The 16,061-nt window shown below is 46.0% G+C and overlaps 3 protein-coding genes across 13 annotated transcripts; 1 reads left to right on the top strand and 2 right to left on the bottom strand.

Annotated features, from left to right (window-relative positions):
• Nucleotides 1-727: 727 nt before the first annotated feature.
• On the top strand, nt 728-6,742 carry LOC130530802 (zinc finger protein ubi-d4-like). Of its 6 annotated transcripts, none has more exons than XM_057042280.1 (11): nt 728-829; nt 2,006-2,166; nt 2,295-2,402; nt 2,609-2,805; nt 2,988-3,080; nt 3,292-3,376; nt 3,840-4,022; nt 4,571-4,702; nt 4,807-4,919; nt 5,094-5,175; nt 5,451-6,742. In XM_057042280.1, the coding sequence occupies exons 1-11, from the start codon at nt 798-800 to the stop codon at nt 5,534-5,536; spliced, it is 1,272 nt and encodes a 423-aa protein (XP_056898260.1). In that variant the 5' UTR covers nt 728-797; the 3' UTR covers nt 5,537-6,742. The 6 variants fall into 6 exon arrangements, with proteins under 6 accessions (XP_056898260.1, XP_056898262.1, XP_056898261.1 ...); XM_057042282.1 differs by having other exon boundaries at nt 729-829; nt 3,840-3,974; XM_057042281.1 differs by having other exon boundaries at nt 729-829; nt 2,295-2,414; nt 3,840-3,974.
• A 525-nt stretch (nt 6,743-7,267) lies between these two features.
• On the bottom strand, nt 7,268-12,839 carry LOC130530800 (sodium/potassium/calcium exchanger 3-like). Its single transcript, XM_057042276.1, has 17 exons — nt 12,337-12,839; nt 12,090-12,188; nt 11,527-11,603; nt 11,364-11,438; nt 11,206-11,290; nt 10,896-10,999; nt 10,657-10,731; nt 10,539-10,564; nt 10,408-10,461; nt 10,181-10,317; nt 9,958-10,046; nt 9,267-9,525; nt 8,845-9,011; nt 8,649-8,763; nt 8,096-8,208; nt 7,934-7,999; nt 7,268-7,835 (listed from the first exon to the last, which is right to left on the bottom strand). Exons 1-17 carry the CDS (start codon nt 12,443-12,445, stop codon nt 7,725-7,727), a joined length of 1,761 nt encoding a protein of 586 aa, XP_056898256.1. The 5' UTR covers nt 12,446-12,839; the 3' UTR covers nt 7,268-7,724.
• Nucleotides 12,840-12,973: 134 nt separating this feature from the next.
• LOC130530803 (interaptin-like) lies at nt 12,974-16,057 on the bottom strand. 6 transcript variants are annotated; one of them, XM_057042286.1, is made up of 12 exons: nt 15,447-16,057; nt 15,162-15,203; nt 14,922-15,080; nt 14,714-14,816; nt 14,484-14,534; nt 14,318-14,395; nt 14,186-14,242; nt 14,017-14,076; nt 13,873-13,937; nt 13,697-13,781; nt 13,493-13,578; nt 12,974-13,402 (listed from the first exon to the last, which is right to left on the bottom strand). In XM_057042286.1, the coding sequence occupies exons 1-12, from the start codon at nt 15,482-15,484 to the stop codon at nt 13,225-13,227; spliced, it is 1,002 nt and encodes a 333-aa protein (XP_056898266.1). In that variant the 5' UTR covers nt 15,485-16,057; the 3' UTR covers nt 12,974-13,224. The 6 variants fall into 6 exon arrangements, with proteins under 6 accessions (XP_056898266.1, XP_056898267.1, XP_056898268.1 ...); XM_057042287.1 differs by having other exon boundaries at nt 15,840-16,057; XM_057042291.1 differs by having other exon boundaries at nt 13,263-13,402; nt 13,487-13,578.
• Nucleotides 16,058-16,061: the final 4 nt, after the last annotated feature.

The following is a 16,061-nucleotide window of genomic DNA, read 5'->3' as shown; positions in this document are numbered from 1 at the left end:
ACGGTGCCAGCCACTCTGTCTTTCACTATCCCAAACATACGATGCTAACCTTGGATACAAAAGAATCATCTAGCCTGCTTGTCTCTCCAGCATTGCTTTGTCTCTGGGAAGAATGGAAAACAGGATATGTTTGCTGAGAGCTCAGAAGCTCCTTCTAGACACTAGATGAGAGTAAAGGTCAATTCGACAGTACAACTTAAGAAAAGTAGTAATTTCCCGTTCACGCTTTGATTGTCAGCTTACTGCAGGGTGTTTACTTGCTTGTGGTGATGGGAACCCTGTGTAGGTTAAGAGGGGATAATATTTCTGCAGTGGAAAGGCTCCCCCAAAACAGTACCAGCTGATGTGACACCGTCAGTGGAAACGCGACATAGGCAGGAAGTGGGTCGGAAAGCGAGGACGCAGAATTTTGGCATCGCTATAGCATGATTTGCAAAATGGCAATCGACAAGTGATGGTCAGGTCATATTGGGATTCTTAGAACTACGTCCAATTGACCTTTAGAACAGAAAAAAATTATCAAGGCTATTCTTTTCCTTCATTGCCTGTCACGACAGGGTGCACGGAGCATTATCGATATGCATTTACAGGCCTTTGGCTGGTTTGGAAATGCTTCCGCGGTTTTATAAAAAAAAAATCGAGTGGGAATTTGTTTACCAAGAGTTTCTCTCCAACCTATATACTAAGACAATGCAGTGACCAAGTCGAATTAATAAAATGTAGCTCCCGCCTTCAGCCTATAGAGGCAGTGTTTAGCGCATGCGCAGTGGCACTTTGCACAACCGCAATAAGCAAATATGGCGGCGGCCGTCGACAGTGTTGTGAAGCTGTAAGTTTATCATTAATTACTGTACGAGTAAAAACGAATGCAGAGGATATTGTACAGGCCAATACTTACCACGTTGTCGCGGGGTTAATGAAGGTGCCAATTTAGCATGCTTGGTTTTTTAATGCGTCGCTTTCCCCAAGAGAATAACGTTTTCAAGTGGGCTAGCGTTAGCCGGTTAGCTGTGGGCAACCAGAAATGAGGTAAAACAGTTGCGTAGCAGCGCTTTAACCTGTAAAACCCACCGACGCAGCTGGTAGCTGTGATTTTGACCTGCGTTTATTGGAAAAAGTTGCCAGTCGCGTTCAAATATACGGGGAGTCATTTTTCATTGTTTCCCTTCGAGCTTGGCGGGTGCTTTGTTTTGACGAGGCTCGCTAACAGTCGACCTTTTGTTCTCCAGACAGTGTCATCAAGACCTGTCCGATTCCGGGAGTCTTTTAAAATACACCCGAACGGAAAATCTGACACCATCAGGGTGTCACCAGAACGCGATGGAGCTGCTTGGGCTGAGAGAGGCGCGTTTATGAAGAGGCGCCTTTAGATGCGACGCGCACTTGATTGCTTTGCCTAACAGCGAAGATGGCTGCCGCGATATTGTTGCTGATATTATGACGAAATGAAACAAACCTGCATCTATAATGTGGCGGCTGCACACAAAACGTAGCAAATAAGCCCCCGCTGGAATTCTAGGTGGATTCTGGATTCTAGGTGCCTTGTTAATTGTCCATTTTTGTAACATTGGGACATGTGAATGTTGGGAATTCACCATGATTTCCAACTAACAGATGTTAACTGTTATCAACCAACATGATGTTTCATGTTCGTGATTAACTATTAAGGTTTTTTTTGTTGTCGCATGTTTTTACGTCAATACATCAAATATTTATAACTAACTGAGCTGGATTGTGTCATTATAAATTTACTCATTTACCTATAATAATATATATAATAATTCTTGTGAAACATATATATGCAATTAAATTGCATTCAAATTGATCAATACCATTCTTGTGGATTATCAGAATTTGTTGGTCAGGTAATGAAATGGGACTGGAGAAAATGCATTTGCCATAAACCTATTTAGATTTCTAAATGTCTTGTAAAAATCCCTTCTTTTGTGTATTAATGTAAGCATTATTTAAAACATTTTCCCGTCACTCGACTTGTTCCTTTCAGGCTGGGAGAGCAGTATTACAGAGATGCAATGGAACAGTGCCACAGTTACAATGCACGCTTGTGTGCTGAGCGAAGTATTCTCATGCCTTTTCTGGATTCTCAAACCGGTGTAGCCCAGTCCAACTGTTATATCTGGATGGAGAAGAGACATCGGAGTGCAGGTCTGTCATAAAAGCTTGTGATATTACATTAACAAATACTAAAATACATTCAACACCCCTCAGTTTTCTGTACCATACATAAAAACAAATTAAAACCACCTGATGTTTCTGCTGTTTCTTCCTAAAAGGTGTGGCTCCAGGACAGCTGTACACCTACCCAGCGCGTCGTTGGAGAAAGAAACGGCGTTCCACCCCTCCTGAAGACCCTCGGTTGGCGTTCCCATCTCTGAAAGCAGGTATCAACACTGGTAAAGAAACTTAAATATGTATCCTTCATATTATTTAGTTGTTATTTTTATGTGCAGAATGTTTCCAATATGTTGTTTATTTGTAAATGATTTGAAATCACATCACCCTGCTTTCTCAAAAAGTACTTTGCTGGCCCTGGTGTGTCATTCATTGTTCTTGTGAAGTCACAGCTGGTTTTGCGTTGTGCCTGCAGCCGATTTAGAGCTGGGTCTCAAGCGAGAGACGCTGGGAGCCGTGGACGGCAGCAGCCTGGAGGCTCTGCTGAAGGGCGAGCCCCTCGACCGAAGGAGTGGAGCGACGGACGTCCGTGGCCCCGAGGAGGATTTGGCAGCTGCTGAGCCTCCGGCAACATCTGCAGCCACTCACACATCATCTGGCCGCATCCGCAAGGTTCGTAGCTCTTTGATGATATTCTGTTTAATATGTGCATTATTAGTTTTGGTTTGCGCGACTTCACTCTGGTTCAGTGAAGGAAGTTGCAGTTGGAACTATTTTGCTTTTGTTAAAACGATCTTGTGGAAATGTTAAAGAGATGACCATAGCAAGACTTAACCAAGCGTTTCTCACTGAAGAGAGTCCTGGACCATGATGACTACTTGGATGATTTGGACGATGAGGACTTTGAAGATGAGACCCCAAAGAGACGAGGCAAGAGCAAGTCGAAGGTAAACGCTGGTTTGCAGCTTGGTCACGGCGGCGGCACCAATGTTGAGCAGTCAGTACCATCGTGGGCAGGATGCGTATTTCCTCCCCCATGTCGTTATCTCCAGGAACAATCCTCTTTAAATCAGATTGACTGTGTTTTCTGTTGAACTCTAAAAAGCCAGAAGAGTTTTTGATCCAATACTTTTGCACAACTGTTGCTAACATCTGCAGGGTCGCAGTGACAAAAATGGGAAGAAGAAACAGGAGGCGGCGGCAGCAGCTCAGGAGGAGAGAGACAAGCCTTATGCCTGCGATAGTGAGTAAACGTTTCCATGGTTTCATGCATGTTGGCAACAAAAGCTTCTGCTTTTACCTGTGAAAGACAAGAACGACCCGTCTGCCATGCATGGCGCCATCTGAAAGACCCCGCCCGGAGCTTAAAATCGACAGCCCAGAAACTCAACAGTAGCACGTCTGAATGCTCCCCCCCCCTTTTTTTTTTTCCTTCCTGGAGATGTCGCTCCGTGTGCGCTCTGTTACTTCCAGCTGGCCGTTGCTCGCTGCGCAAATGCTCGTCTCAGCTCTGAGTTTTCTACTAGCGCGGCAGTTAAATATTAACCAGGTGAAAATAAGTACAGATTAAATCGAGCCGGTTTGTGCTGGTGAACAGCACCGTTTGGTCGTTCCACCTTGGGGTTTTTTTCCCCCCCTTTTTTTCCGCACCCCGATGGTGGCTACCATCACTGTAACATTGTTGTGTGACCGTGTGTGTGTGTCAGTCTGTGGGAAGCGCTACAAGAACCGTCCAGGCCTGAGCTACCACTATACGCATTCTCACCTGGCCGAGGAGGAGGGCGAGGACCGCGAGGAGATCGAGGCACCACCCACTCCTCGGCAGCCTGAGGAGCAGAAGAGTGAGTCACTCTCTAGTGCCGAGAGAGACAGAGAGAGAGGGGAAGGAGGTTTGCCTGCATGCAATTTAGCCTATGTGTTTGTACAAAGGTTGTCTCTCTCTCTTCCTCATCCTTTTTTGTTCCACTGTCAGTTTTTTGATTTTCATGATGATTTGGAATCCTAAATCTTGGGATAAGACTCTTCCTGGCTGAAGCCTACATTGAATTTTGGGATTTCTGGCCTTCCCCCGCCCCCAGCATATCCATCTTTTTTTTTTTTTCATCTTCCAACATATCCATTGCATTGCCGTTTTCTTTTGTGCACGCGACATTGTTAGAGAGTACATTCAGAAAGCATTTTTTTCTCAGTTATCACTCATTTGTAATGGTGGAATCATTGGAATCATTTCATTATTAGTGCGTATTTGGGTTAAAAAGCTGGTGTTTGGTGGTGTTTCTTTGAGGTTTACAAAATGGTGCTTCATAATTATAGCAGACTTGATCCCAATTCTCTAATTCTGATTTGATCATCTGGGAGAAATGCATTAAAAACAACCTTCTTGTCTTTGAGATTTTAACACGCGTTGACCGGCTTCTTCACTCACTCTCCTATTCAGCTGCCAAGAAGGGGCCCAATGGGCTGGCACTGCCCAACGATTACTGTGACTTCTGCCTGGGAGACTCCACCTTAAACCAAAAGACCGGCCAATCGGAGGAGCTGGTGTCCTGCTCAGACTGTGGACGCTCAGGTAGGGACCAGTCAGGTCTCTCCCAGTAGGGATAAATGGTAGGGGGGTCAATATGGGGTGGCAAGGTTCAGATATATTTTTTATTGGATTTTTCTTCGCTGCAGGACACCCGACATGTCTGCAGTTCACACCAGTGATGATGGCCGCCGTGAAGACGTACCGCTGGCAGTGCATCGAGTGCAAGTGTTGCAACGTCTGCGGCACCTCGGAGAACGACGTGAGGCTCCTTATTCCTGATTTTTCTCTACAGATCTCTGTTTATGTCATTTGTCCGCCAGTTATCGTTTGCTTTTGATCTGAGTTCAGAGCCCGTGCGTAGTTCTGTGGCTGTGGTACTTTTTGGCATTCTTTCCTCTTAAATCAGCTGACTGACCATGCTGTGTTTCTGTAGGACCAGCTGCTGTTCTGTGATGACTGTGACCGAGGTTATCACATGTACTGTCTAAGTCCTCCCATGACTGAGCCTCCGGAGGGTAAGTCAACGCTCTACAGTGTGTCCATGTTTCTAAATGCCTGGAGCTTCTTCAGTCTATCAAAAGTTGTCTCCATTCCAAAATTCCTCGTCTCCCTTATCTGGTGGAATTTCATCACTGTGTTGAAATGTTTGATGGAAATTCCTCAAGCATCAACCACATTCGCCTTGATTCTGGGATGAACTCATCTCAGAAGTCAGAGCTTCTAAAGAGCCGTGCCGGTGTGTGTTGTGGCACATGGGGATGACATCATGTTGCCTGTCTCCGTTTCACAGGAAGCTGGAGCTGTCACCTGTGCCTGGCTCTACTGAAGGACAAAGCTTCCATATATCAGCAAAACCAGAACTCTGGTCCCGAGTGATGCCGCAACTCTTGCCCCCTCCGTATCAGGACCCCCCCCCCCGACTGCAGGCAACGGAAACATCAGGCCGCCTGTCGGCCCGGAGCCCCCGGCTCTGTGCAGAAGTAGCTGAATCAGATTGCAGATCAGCTCCAACAGTCTTAATGTCAACGATGGGGGATCAAACCAATCACTACCAACCTGTCTGCTCAGTCCCTGCAGTTTACTGTCAAAACCCTTGATCATCTCTACAGCGTAGACGCACGGACATCTGTCGCCGCGGGGGAATAGCATCGAGGCTAATTATGTGCACCCTTTTCCACTCTCAGAAATGTCAGTAAGTTTGTTTTCTGCCAAATTATCAGTTTTTACTCCCTGGATGTGGGAATCAGAATATATCCACATGTAGGGTCAAAGATGTTGATTATACTAATATACTGTTGTTATTGTTCTGATACTAGTGGACTTTTGTAGTGGCATTTGTCTGTGTACTTTTGTCTAATTGGAACATTGATATTGTTTTGAGGGTTTTCCAGTCAGTGCCAAGGTCCACCGTCACGTCAGTCACATCGCAGTCACCTTCCAACAGGCTCGTTAAATCAGTGGGTCAGCACAAAACCTTTGTCCTATTTACGTTAGCGTTGCACCAAAACGTCAGTACTGATGTAACTTTTACCAAACACTATACAGATTAGTCTTAAATTCATGAAACACTGACCGGTGGTCACACCAGTGCCGAGGAGGCGACAGCAGCCACAAAACCTTCACCTGTAACTTTGGAACAGCCGCCTGTCGGCCAGGCGACAGAATCATTTGCAAACTGTAGCTGCTTCTCCAATTTGTCCCACTGAGGCAAATTTGCATGCAGATTGCACCGGTATGAATGCACACATGTTTTATTTTGGGTCATTGTTGTATTTTTATTTTTCTACAGTTTTATATTGTGTGATATTCCATTGGTACTGGGAGTATTTTCTAGTAGAATTTTGTAAAGTATATGGTATAGCAGACACAAGTATATAGCTCCTGATGCATTCTATGTACTGTACTGACTTTTTCTATTTTTGTTATGACTGTGACATGTTTGGATTGATTTGGTTATTCTGATATGTCATACCTCCATTATGAGTATTTGTAAGATGCTGTACTTTGTTGTATTATTTTTATTTTTACATTTTGTTGGTATTGAAACTGATTTAGCCTGACAAATAAATATCTCTGATATCACCTGTGGTAACGGACTGGAGCTGCGTGTGGTGCTGAACTCACAATGTCAGTTCTATCCAGCCTTATTTATCCGGCACCTGTAACAATCACGAATGCTTTGCAGACCCCCCTGAACAAGCAACAGTAGTGAGCAAAAACTCCTTTTGAACAGGAAGAAACCTTGAGCAGGACCAGGCTGGTAAGTAGGGACCCTCCTGTTGATGGCCACCCTGGTAAAACCCTGAACTACCTCACTCTTAATCCAGGGGTGTCCAGATCCGGTCCTCCAGGCTCATAATCCAGCCAGGAGTTCTACCCTACCAGGTAGAAAACACTTTCTCCAAGGAGAGTGGGATCCTAGGTCCTGGTGTGGTCTACCTGGTAGGACAGAAGTACTGGCCCTCGTGGACTGGTCTGGGTCCAAACACCCCTGAATCTGGCAGGTTATTTATCTAGTCCGACAGCTATTCTTTAAACCTGCTCTCCCAGGTTAGGGAGCAGAACCTCCCCTCCCATCCACCCCCTCCAGAGTCGTACAGTCGAGGATTGGATGCACAAATATAAGCTCGTTTTTAATTTCAGTCCACAACAAACACAGACAAAGAGGGATGAAAAGTGCAGAGAAAAGCTTGGAAGGAAAGAAGAGCCATCCCTTCTGTACAAGGCCAAGAAAGGTGTCTGAGTGCAGTGACCTGGAGCGTGATGTCGAGCCATGCTACAGCGAACGCCGTTTCAAATTTACACAAAATAACCGCATGCACTGAAATGCAACTCTATCAATGCGCGCATGAGCGCCCGGTGGGTGAGCTCACCAGTGGCGACCTTTAATAGAAGTACATGAACACATAATACAAATTCAATACTTGTTAAATTAGTTATGATTCTTCAGTGATTGCCCCGGAGGTGTTCCATACAAAACTATTCAAATTATTTATCAAAGGGTATCAGTGCAGCTTATCGGCTGAACTGGTAACAGTTAAGTTAGCGGACCCGCGAGTTTCCTCTAGAGCTTCTCAAAGCCGACGGAGCAGAGGAGGAAGACGACATACAACAGAATGAGGGAGAGTCCCAACCTGCGATCCAACCTCCAGCAGTTCAGATGGACGCACACAACCTGAGGAAACAGGAAGAGGAGACACGCATCACTTCCTGTGGCAGTGCGGTCTCGTCTTTGAGAACAGAAATCTGCCAAAGAGTGGGGGGGTCACCCACCGTGAGCGTGACAGAGGCCAACAGCAGGATCACAGAGTACACCAGGCCTTTGCTGTTGATTGTCACCTTCAAACCAGACGACGAGAAGCTTTAACGCGTTCACGAGGACGCTACAATGCTACTGTGGGAAAAGAATTAGGAGGAAAAGACACCGAGGTTTACCATCGATCCGTAGCTGACGATGAGGGTCCTCAGAGCCCAGGGGAAGCCCAGACCCAGCAGCACATCAAATATGTTGCTGCCGATGGAGTTGGACACGGCCATGTCCCCCATTCCTGAAATAACGAGACAAATAATTTGAAATATGCACCTGCATTTGTGCCATTAAACATCCAGATCAACTAATTATTTATGTTAATAGAATCACACATGTGCAATGTTACATTGTTGGGTAGCTTAGTCACATGACTTACAGCCTTTGTAATTTTTCTGTGAAATCTAAAACCTAGATAAAATTTTAGTGGATTAAATTTAAAAGTGAGGTGAACGTCACATCTCACAGGTTGATTGTTACGCCAGTAGAGGGAGGATATAACTCTTTAGACCCAATCATATCATTTTACCCTTTGATGTAAAACCTCAGACGGTGATCATTTACTGCCCCTAGCGGTCTAATGTGCCATTGCAACAGTATCCGGGACATAATGTGTTTTTACGCCCTTCAAATATTTCAGAGTAAAGAATTATACAAATGTAAATATGAACATTAGCACACCTTGTCGAGCAACAATCAGGCTGGCCATACAGTCAGGAACACTGGTTCCAGCTGCCAGAAAGGTGATGCCCATGATGACTTCTGGGATTCCAAGAGTGAAGCTGATTATGGTCACCTAGGCAGAAACCGGCAGGAAACGCGATCTGCTTATTTCTGTGCTTGTTGAGGTCAGCAAGCGTGCAGGCGGGCGTCTCACCATCCAGACCATGAGGTAGGAGAACAGAGCTATCCAAAGCGTGGAGGTCAGGAAGGTGAGCAGGTACCAGCGCTCCCACTGCGGCAGGCTGCAGTTGGGGATGGTGCAGTGAAGCAGGACGCTCACGGGCCACGAGAGCAGCCACCTCAGACGCAGGCACCATCCATCTGCACACACAAAATATGCACAAGTTTCCCTGCAGGGATCATAACAGAGTCAGCTGAAGTTCTAAATTATTCACGCGGCAGCCGTGACTCTTCTTTAATTAGTAGCATTAACTCAACTTAGATAAGAGAGGACAAAGCCAAAGAAGACTGTTTATCAGTGACAGAAGCAGCATGTGGGTCACATTCACTGGGCTGTTTTTAAACTCTAAAATGGTTTGTAGACCAAAATCCTTTATTCTTTTTCTCTGCACTCACCAGGCATGACGAATGGCTTGAAAGGTGCCTCCTCCTCTTCCTCCTCCTCCTCTTCTCCTTCCTCCTCTCCATCCTCATTCTCCACTTCTTCTTTTTGCTGCGCCCCTCCACCCCTCACTCCTGCCGCCCCTTTCCCCCTCTCCTCCTCCTCCTTTTGCTGCATGCCGCCCTCGCCCATCGTCCTGTCGCCACCTGAACTTTCCTCCCCCGCAGCTCCACCTTCCTCTGGGCTGAGTCGAGCCCGGATCAGCCTCTGCCTCTGCGAAAAGAAATGACAAAGGCTGGATGAGAAATACTGAATGATTGACCTCATCTGATCGTGGCAATGAAGAGGGAGGACACAAGAGGGTGGTGGAGCGTTGAGCAGAGCTGTAAGGATGCTTGGTTTCACATGCAGATGAGCAGATTTCATGGCTGTTAGCATGGAAAGTGAGCAATCACGTCAATACGGGAGCATCCCTGACCTGCGAACAAGACGACATTAGAGTGTCCTGATGTCTCTTTGCTGGTTCTATAGACACTAGGGGACATCAGATGTGTAAATATGCTGCACATCCACATTCAGATGGCCACCACTCTAGCTGAGGATAAAGCCGGTGTGCACGTGCAGTGTACCCCCATGACCATGTGGGCAGCCATGTGTAGGTGGGTGATGGGGGAGAAATGTTGGGTGAAGAAGGTGGAGGCTTGCCTCTGAAAAGGAGAGCTGGTGGGGGTGTGGGTTCTGCGTCTCATCCACCAACGCCGCCCCCGAGTCCTGGCCGACCGCCGCAGCTGAGTCTGAGGACGGAGGGCCAGATTATGTCGAGTAGATGGAGAGGAGGGAAGCGGAGGGACAAACTGTGCTCTACTTCTATTTTAGACCATTGGACTCATTGAAACTGTGTCACTGGGTTTGCTGATGGCGTCTCTACCTGGTTTGAGCGGCACCATGTCGTTGTCGCCCTCGGCGACGCTGCCCACAGCGGTCGAGCGTCGCAGGCTGCCCAGGCACGGCTGCCCCGCCCTGCTACACTGGCTCTCCACCAGCGTGTAAAGAGACCTGTTGAACCTTGTCACAAAACAAAACAGAGCCTGTCTGTCTGTCTGGGTCACCTGATGCAAAAAGAAGCTGGAAATGTGGGAGAGTGAAGCGCCTCACTTCATGATTATTATATAGATTCCATACATGGAGATCAGGATGATGGTCTCCCACCTGAAACACACAGGATTAATGTCTCCTGTCGTACTTACATAGGCGTCAAACAGCACGATTATGGATGAGGAGCTCACCACATGACTTTCTCGTCATAGATCACCTGTGGGAAAACGTGAAAATGTGCTTTAATCACACTTTCAGAGGATGTTTGAACACCAGGTTTCCTTCTTTTTTAATTGTGGAAGCTCTCACCAGGATGAGCACAAGTATAGACAGGATGTAGAAGACAGCATCACGGAACAGAGGCCACCAGCTGAGGGAGATCGGCTGGAGAGAGAAGAGCCGCGCGCACACACACACACACACACACACACACACACACACACACACACACACACAGGCATGAGTAAAACAAATAATTTGGTTTTTCTCTTTGGATTCGGCCATTTGGTTCAGGATTCTCCCACCCCGACATCTCTCTGCGTGTGTACCTGTCCTGCAAAGATGCCGCAGATTCCAATGATGACCAGGATATTAAAGACGGCCGATCCCACTATCGTCCCCACCCCCACGTCCCCTTCAGTGATGAATACCCCTGAGGAACAAAAAAACAAGAAAACCAGAACAAATCAGCTGGCAAATTAAAAATAAAAATCTAAATATCAGCATGAAACACGTCTGTTCTAAGGTCCCGTGGGAAGGTGTTTACTTGACATTGCTCAGCCCTAATCAGGACGGTGATTGCAGGCCTGATGGGGCAGTTATGGGGCAGTAGATTGATTACACAAGCATCATACTGACCAATCAAAGAAGTGAAGAGCTCGGGGGCAGAGCTCCCAGCTGCCATGAAGGTTGCCCCGGCTACGTCCTGACTGAGATGGAGGTTCTAGAGGATGGACAAAGACCTTAGGGCTGATCCGGAGACACACACGGTCAGAAAACACGTCTGTTGCTCATACCTCCGATAATTTTTCCAGTGATGGCACAAAGTAAACGTCACACACGATAGCCAACGCAAGAAACATGTAGATGGCCTGTGAAGAGCAGGGCGGTGGAAACGTGGATTTTATCAAGGTGCAACCACCAATTCTGCCTTCACAATGTCTCTGATCTGATGCTCACACAGAGGACGTGCAGGAGGACCGCTCCATGTCTCTTCTGTTCCAGAGTGAAGATGTCCTTGGGAAAATCGCCGACACCTGAGAAAACAGATCAGCAGCTAAAATTCTTCGCCTCATTCCCTTAGCGGGTGCATTAAAGCCAGCTGTTGTCTTTGTAGAAAGAGTAAAACCACCGGATGAACTTTCCAAACTTCCAAACACAAGGAAGAACCGGACAGCGTCCCTTTTGGGAGACGGTGTCACCATGGCTCGCTCAGGGAACCAGACCTGCACGAACCACTGATAGGAGGTCATTCTGAGAGGGCAGACACTTTGAAGAGCTCCAGATGCACACAGCATCCAACCACAAATTCAGCAGGCAGTTTCCTAGCAACTGGTTCCCCTCAAAGGCCTGTGTTTAATAGTCGAGATGTGAGAGTTTGGAGGAATAAAGAGTGAGACAGACTGAATCTCAGACCGACCAGGAATAAATAAGAATATATCAAGAGGGGGATTTCTAGTATGAAAATAACAAGGATGATCATATTAATAGGACTCGCTCAGATCGTAACAATATTAAGGCACCAGATCTGGAAGAGCTGCCAGTCTGGTTATCTTCTTTTTCCTTGCCGATTTCTCTCTTAAACAAGGAAAATTCAGGCTCCGCAGTGACTCTTGGGGGGCCTGCAAACACAGATTAAATGCAAACGTTAAACAGGGATCTTTCGGCGTTAGTAGCAAAGTTGAGCCTTTACCAAACTAGAGGTGCGTATGGCACGTTTTTAGTCCAACTATTAATAGATGTCAGTATAACGGATCTGTTCGCCAGTACCTGTAATCCCCCTGAAGAGAATGACCCAGATTGTTGCGAGTAGACCGGCTCCACAGACGCAGACCCGCGGCAGGAGGCGCGTCCTCCTCGGTCTCCTCGGCGCGCTCATTCCGCCAGCAGCCAGCGCTCCGGTCAGAACATGTCGCGGACTCTTGACTCCTCGGAGCGGTTTCACAGCCTTCCCTTAACAATGTTGCTCCTTTTATTTATCGACTCGACGCTGTTTTATCAGCGGGCTCCATTGGCGGTACAGAACCAGAGGTTCAGCCTGTCACCAGCACCGCGGCTTCCAGAGTCAGGGCGGCATCCGCACCCGACATCCCCAACAGCTCCCGCCTGCAGGCACAGATCAGCTGCCGGTGCCACCACGATGATGCACATCGATCATGAGGATCGTCTCCTCCCTCCCGTGTCCCCCCTCGTCGGTGTAAACGGGGAGAGGGTGTTTTTCTGGAGTCTCACCAAAGACCACCAGGGAGCGCCGTCAGCTGGGTGGGGCGTCTGGAGCCACAGGGGACCATGGCTGCATCCCTAATGGAGCCATGTGGAAGGCTGAGAGTATTTTAGACTGGATCTTATCACATTAATAGTATTAGAATTAGGGACAAGCTGGGAAATGTTGATTAAAACACAATCATCACATGGCTAGTTTCCATTTATTTATATTTTACACTGTTCAACAACTGATGGAACAAAACTTTTGGAGGTGATCTGCAAATATAAGCATAAAACAATGCTTTCTAAACAACAAAAATGTCTAAAACAATGAACCAGTAGGCCTGCGTGAACGTAGTTTTCATTCCCCAACTCCGGTGCTCTTGCCATTGGTCAGAACTGTCATCTGTTGTATGTTTGACAAACCCGACACAACCAAAGTTAAATGTGGTGTCAAAATGGGGGCGCAACCGCAAAGTGCAGGTTGCAGTAGGACTGTGTCAGCTGGAACGAGAGGAGGTCTAAGTTTTCTATGTATCTCAGAGCCACAAATGCCAAAGAGGAGAAAAAGAGGGTGCACAGTAACAACAAGAATGCTATGTGGATCACTTTCCCCGTGATGCGTGGGAGCCTTAGGAAAACCAGGAAAAGGCAGCGTTAGTAAGCAGGTAATTCAATATTGAAGGGGTTTAATAGTCTTGACCTCTTGTAATACCCTTACAGGCATCTGCCAGGACTGTTATATTGCTGTTGAAAGTCTGTAGAGAAATTCCAGGGGTCCACCAGCACCTCAGCATCCTTTGTTTCCTGGAGCCAAGAGGGAGAAAAATGAAACCCACACAGTCTCTGCTGACAGCGCGCTCTAGCGGCCACCTGTGGTAACGCAGCACGACTCTAATCAGAAGTCAAAGTTTTGTCTGCTTACTCTTGCTGAGAGGTTCAGCTGCATCACTTCCTCTGCGTAGGATAAATCATTGAGTTTGTCTTGTGTGAGCGTGTTTAGAAAAGCACTGGAAGGCAAACAGCAGATGCACAGTGTGATCATTCACAGAAGGTCCTATCAGACTATTGACTTTCCTTTACAAGGAATTTCGCACTTACAACGAGGACTCATCTTGTCTTTCTTGCAGCTGAAATTTCAGTTCTTGATTTGTCCTCCTGAGGTCCTGCAACCGAGAACAGCTGGGTAAACCAGACCCACACTTATCCACCAAGCAACACTCCAGGTTCAGGTTATTTCAGTACCTCTATGGTGTTAAAAAACTCCTCTAAGTCCTTCTCTGCATTCCTCAACAGCTGATTTTTCTATTAAAATCACATGAAAAGATAAGGGACTGTTGAACTGCACAGGCAGGACTTATGTGAATTTTAGGATCTTGGCGTGCTGTTGCAGACTAGCAATGAGGCCTCCTACCTCTTGGATAGACATATCGTTCTGCTGCAGCTCCAAATGAGCCGCTTCAAGGTCCCTCTGGAGGGAAAAAACAATCACACAAATATCAGTCAAAGGTCAATTCCAGAGGCAAGATTAGGAAATCGCTGTAACCTGGAGGATCTGATGTGCTTGGCTGATCTTGCTCAGGGTCTTCTTGTCCTCGTCCCTCTGCTGCTGGAGGTCTTTCAGCTACGAAAAAGTGAACAATCTTTCAGAATTGTTTCAGAAAGGCGCCGAAATCCTCCAACTGTGCTGCAATGAGCATGAAACATGAAACCTCGGAAATAAGCTGCTGGTTGTCCTCCCTCTGTAGGGTTAATTGTTCCTCCTGCAAAAAACACAGCAAGACACATTTATCCCTCCGCTTATCTCCTATTAAACTGTTGCTCATTCTGGATCAGGGTCACGGGGATGCTGGAGTCTATCACAGTGGTTTCCAGGCAACAGTGTGTAGCTCTGTAGAGCATGACAAACCGGTAAACCAGGGGGGATCATAACATTGCTCACCATTAGCTGAATTTTTTGCACATTTTTTCTCTTTTCATCAGCCAGAGAAGGTGGACAAGGCTCTCCTCTGTCCTGTTGTGCCTCTGAGACCATCTTCTCCAGCCTAAAGAGAAACAACAGCAGCCTTTTTAAAAGCTACAAAACCCTCCGAAGCCAAAGGTGGATGGAAACTGCAAACTGCTGAGAGGAAATCTGTGTGATCATTTACATGTTGGCTTTTTTCCTCAGGGACTTGTTGTCTGAGCAAAGCGAGACGTTCTCAGTCTCTGCAGCATCCAGCCACTCCATCAACGATGCGTTCAGGTCCTTCAGGTGGATGCTGTCATGATGCAGCTTAGCTATTTTGTCGAGCATTTCCTCTTGTGCCCTGCACGATTACCAGCACAAACACACACATTTGCACACATTGGAGCAAATGTTGAATGTGTTTTGGTTGGTGGGCACTTACATTGTGTCTTCAGTATTCTCGCTCATTTTGGCTTGTTTGTTTCTGTGTAAGAAGAGCAAATAAAATCTTGTATGTTTTGTTCTAAAGCTGTTTCTATCCACTTTGGAGCTCTTTTGGCTCTTTAATGTCTGTATTTCTGCACAATGTCTCCCTGTTTAAAGTCATTGCTGTGTAGGAGTCAGTATAAGTTAAGCAAGATTTTCTATGTCGGGAGATATTTTTTTTTTAAAAAATGAAAAAGGAAGTTTACTAAATGTAGTCCTAAGTTTTAAAGAGATTAAATACCTGTAATTTTTTTCCAGTTTCACGAGTTTGGTCATCATATAATCGCAACTGGCTTTAAAATGTCGTTTGCTTAGCCGAGATTTGCTTATTGAAGTTAAATTGATGGTCAACGATACATTACGCTCATATTACTGCTCAAAACGGTGGTTAGTGTTTCCTATAGAAATATATTTCGTAAAGATTCGAAATCCCATATTTTCGTATTGATGAGCGCAGTTATTGTGCTTTGATTATGTCTTTAATCGATATTTCATTAACTTACTGACGCTAAAAGACAACATCGCGGTTAGCTAGTGGGGTCTGTGTACTCAAGCTGCGTGTTAATTAACATGACCTAATTGAGAGTTATTCTTGTTATAAGCTCACATAATGTTTAAAAACAGAAATAAATACCTTGCCGGTGGAAGAACTATATTCTGTTGATATTAAACGATGGCATTTGTATAGTGATTAAAACGTAGGTACGTTAATAATATGGACATCAAAGCATCAATAATCAACGAAAAGCTTTCATTAAAATAAAGTTATTTTAAAAAATCTTTTATGTTCACATACTTTATTATTTAAATTGGGTAAGTAGTTTTTCAGGGGTGGAAAGTTCTATTAATTTAATCC

Source organism: Takifugu flavidus, chromosome 9 (genome assembly GCF_003711565.1).
Source record: "Takifugu flavidus isolate HTHZ2018 chromosome 9, ASM371156v2, whole genome shotgun sequence".
Classification (NCBI taxonomy): domain Eukaryota; kingdom Metazoa; phylum Chordata; class Actinopteri; order Tetraodontiformes; family Tetraodontidae; genus Takifugu; species Takifugu flavidus.
Note: the sequence above shows the minus strand (reverse complement) of the source record. Positions and strands in the feature narration are given on the sequence as shown.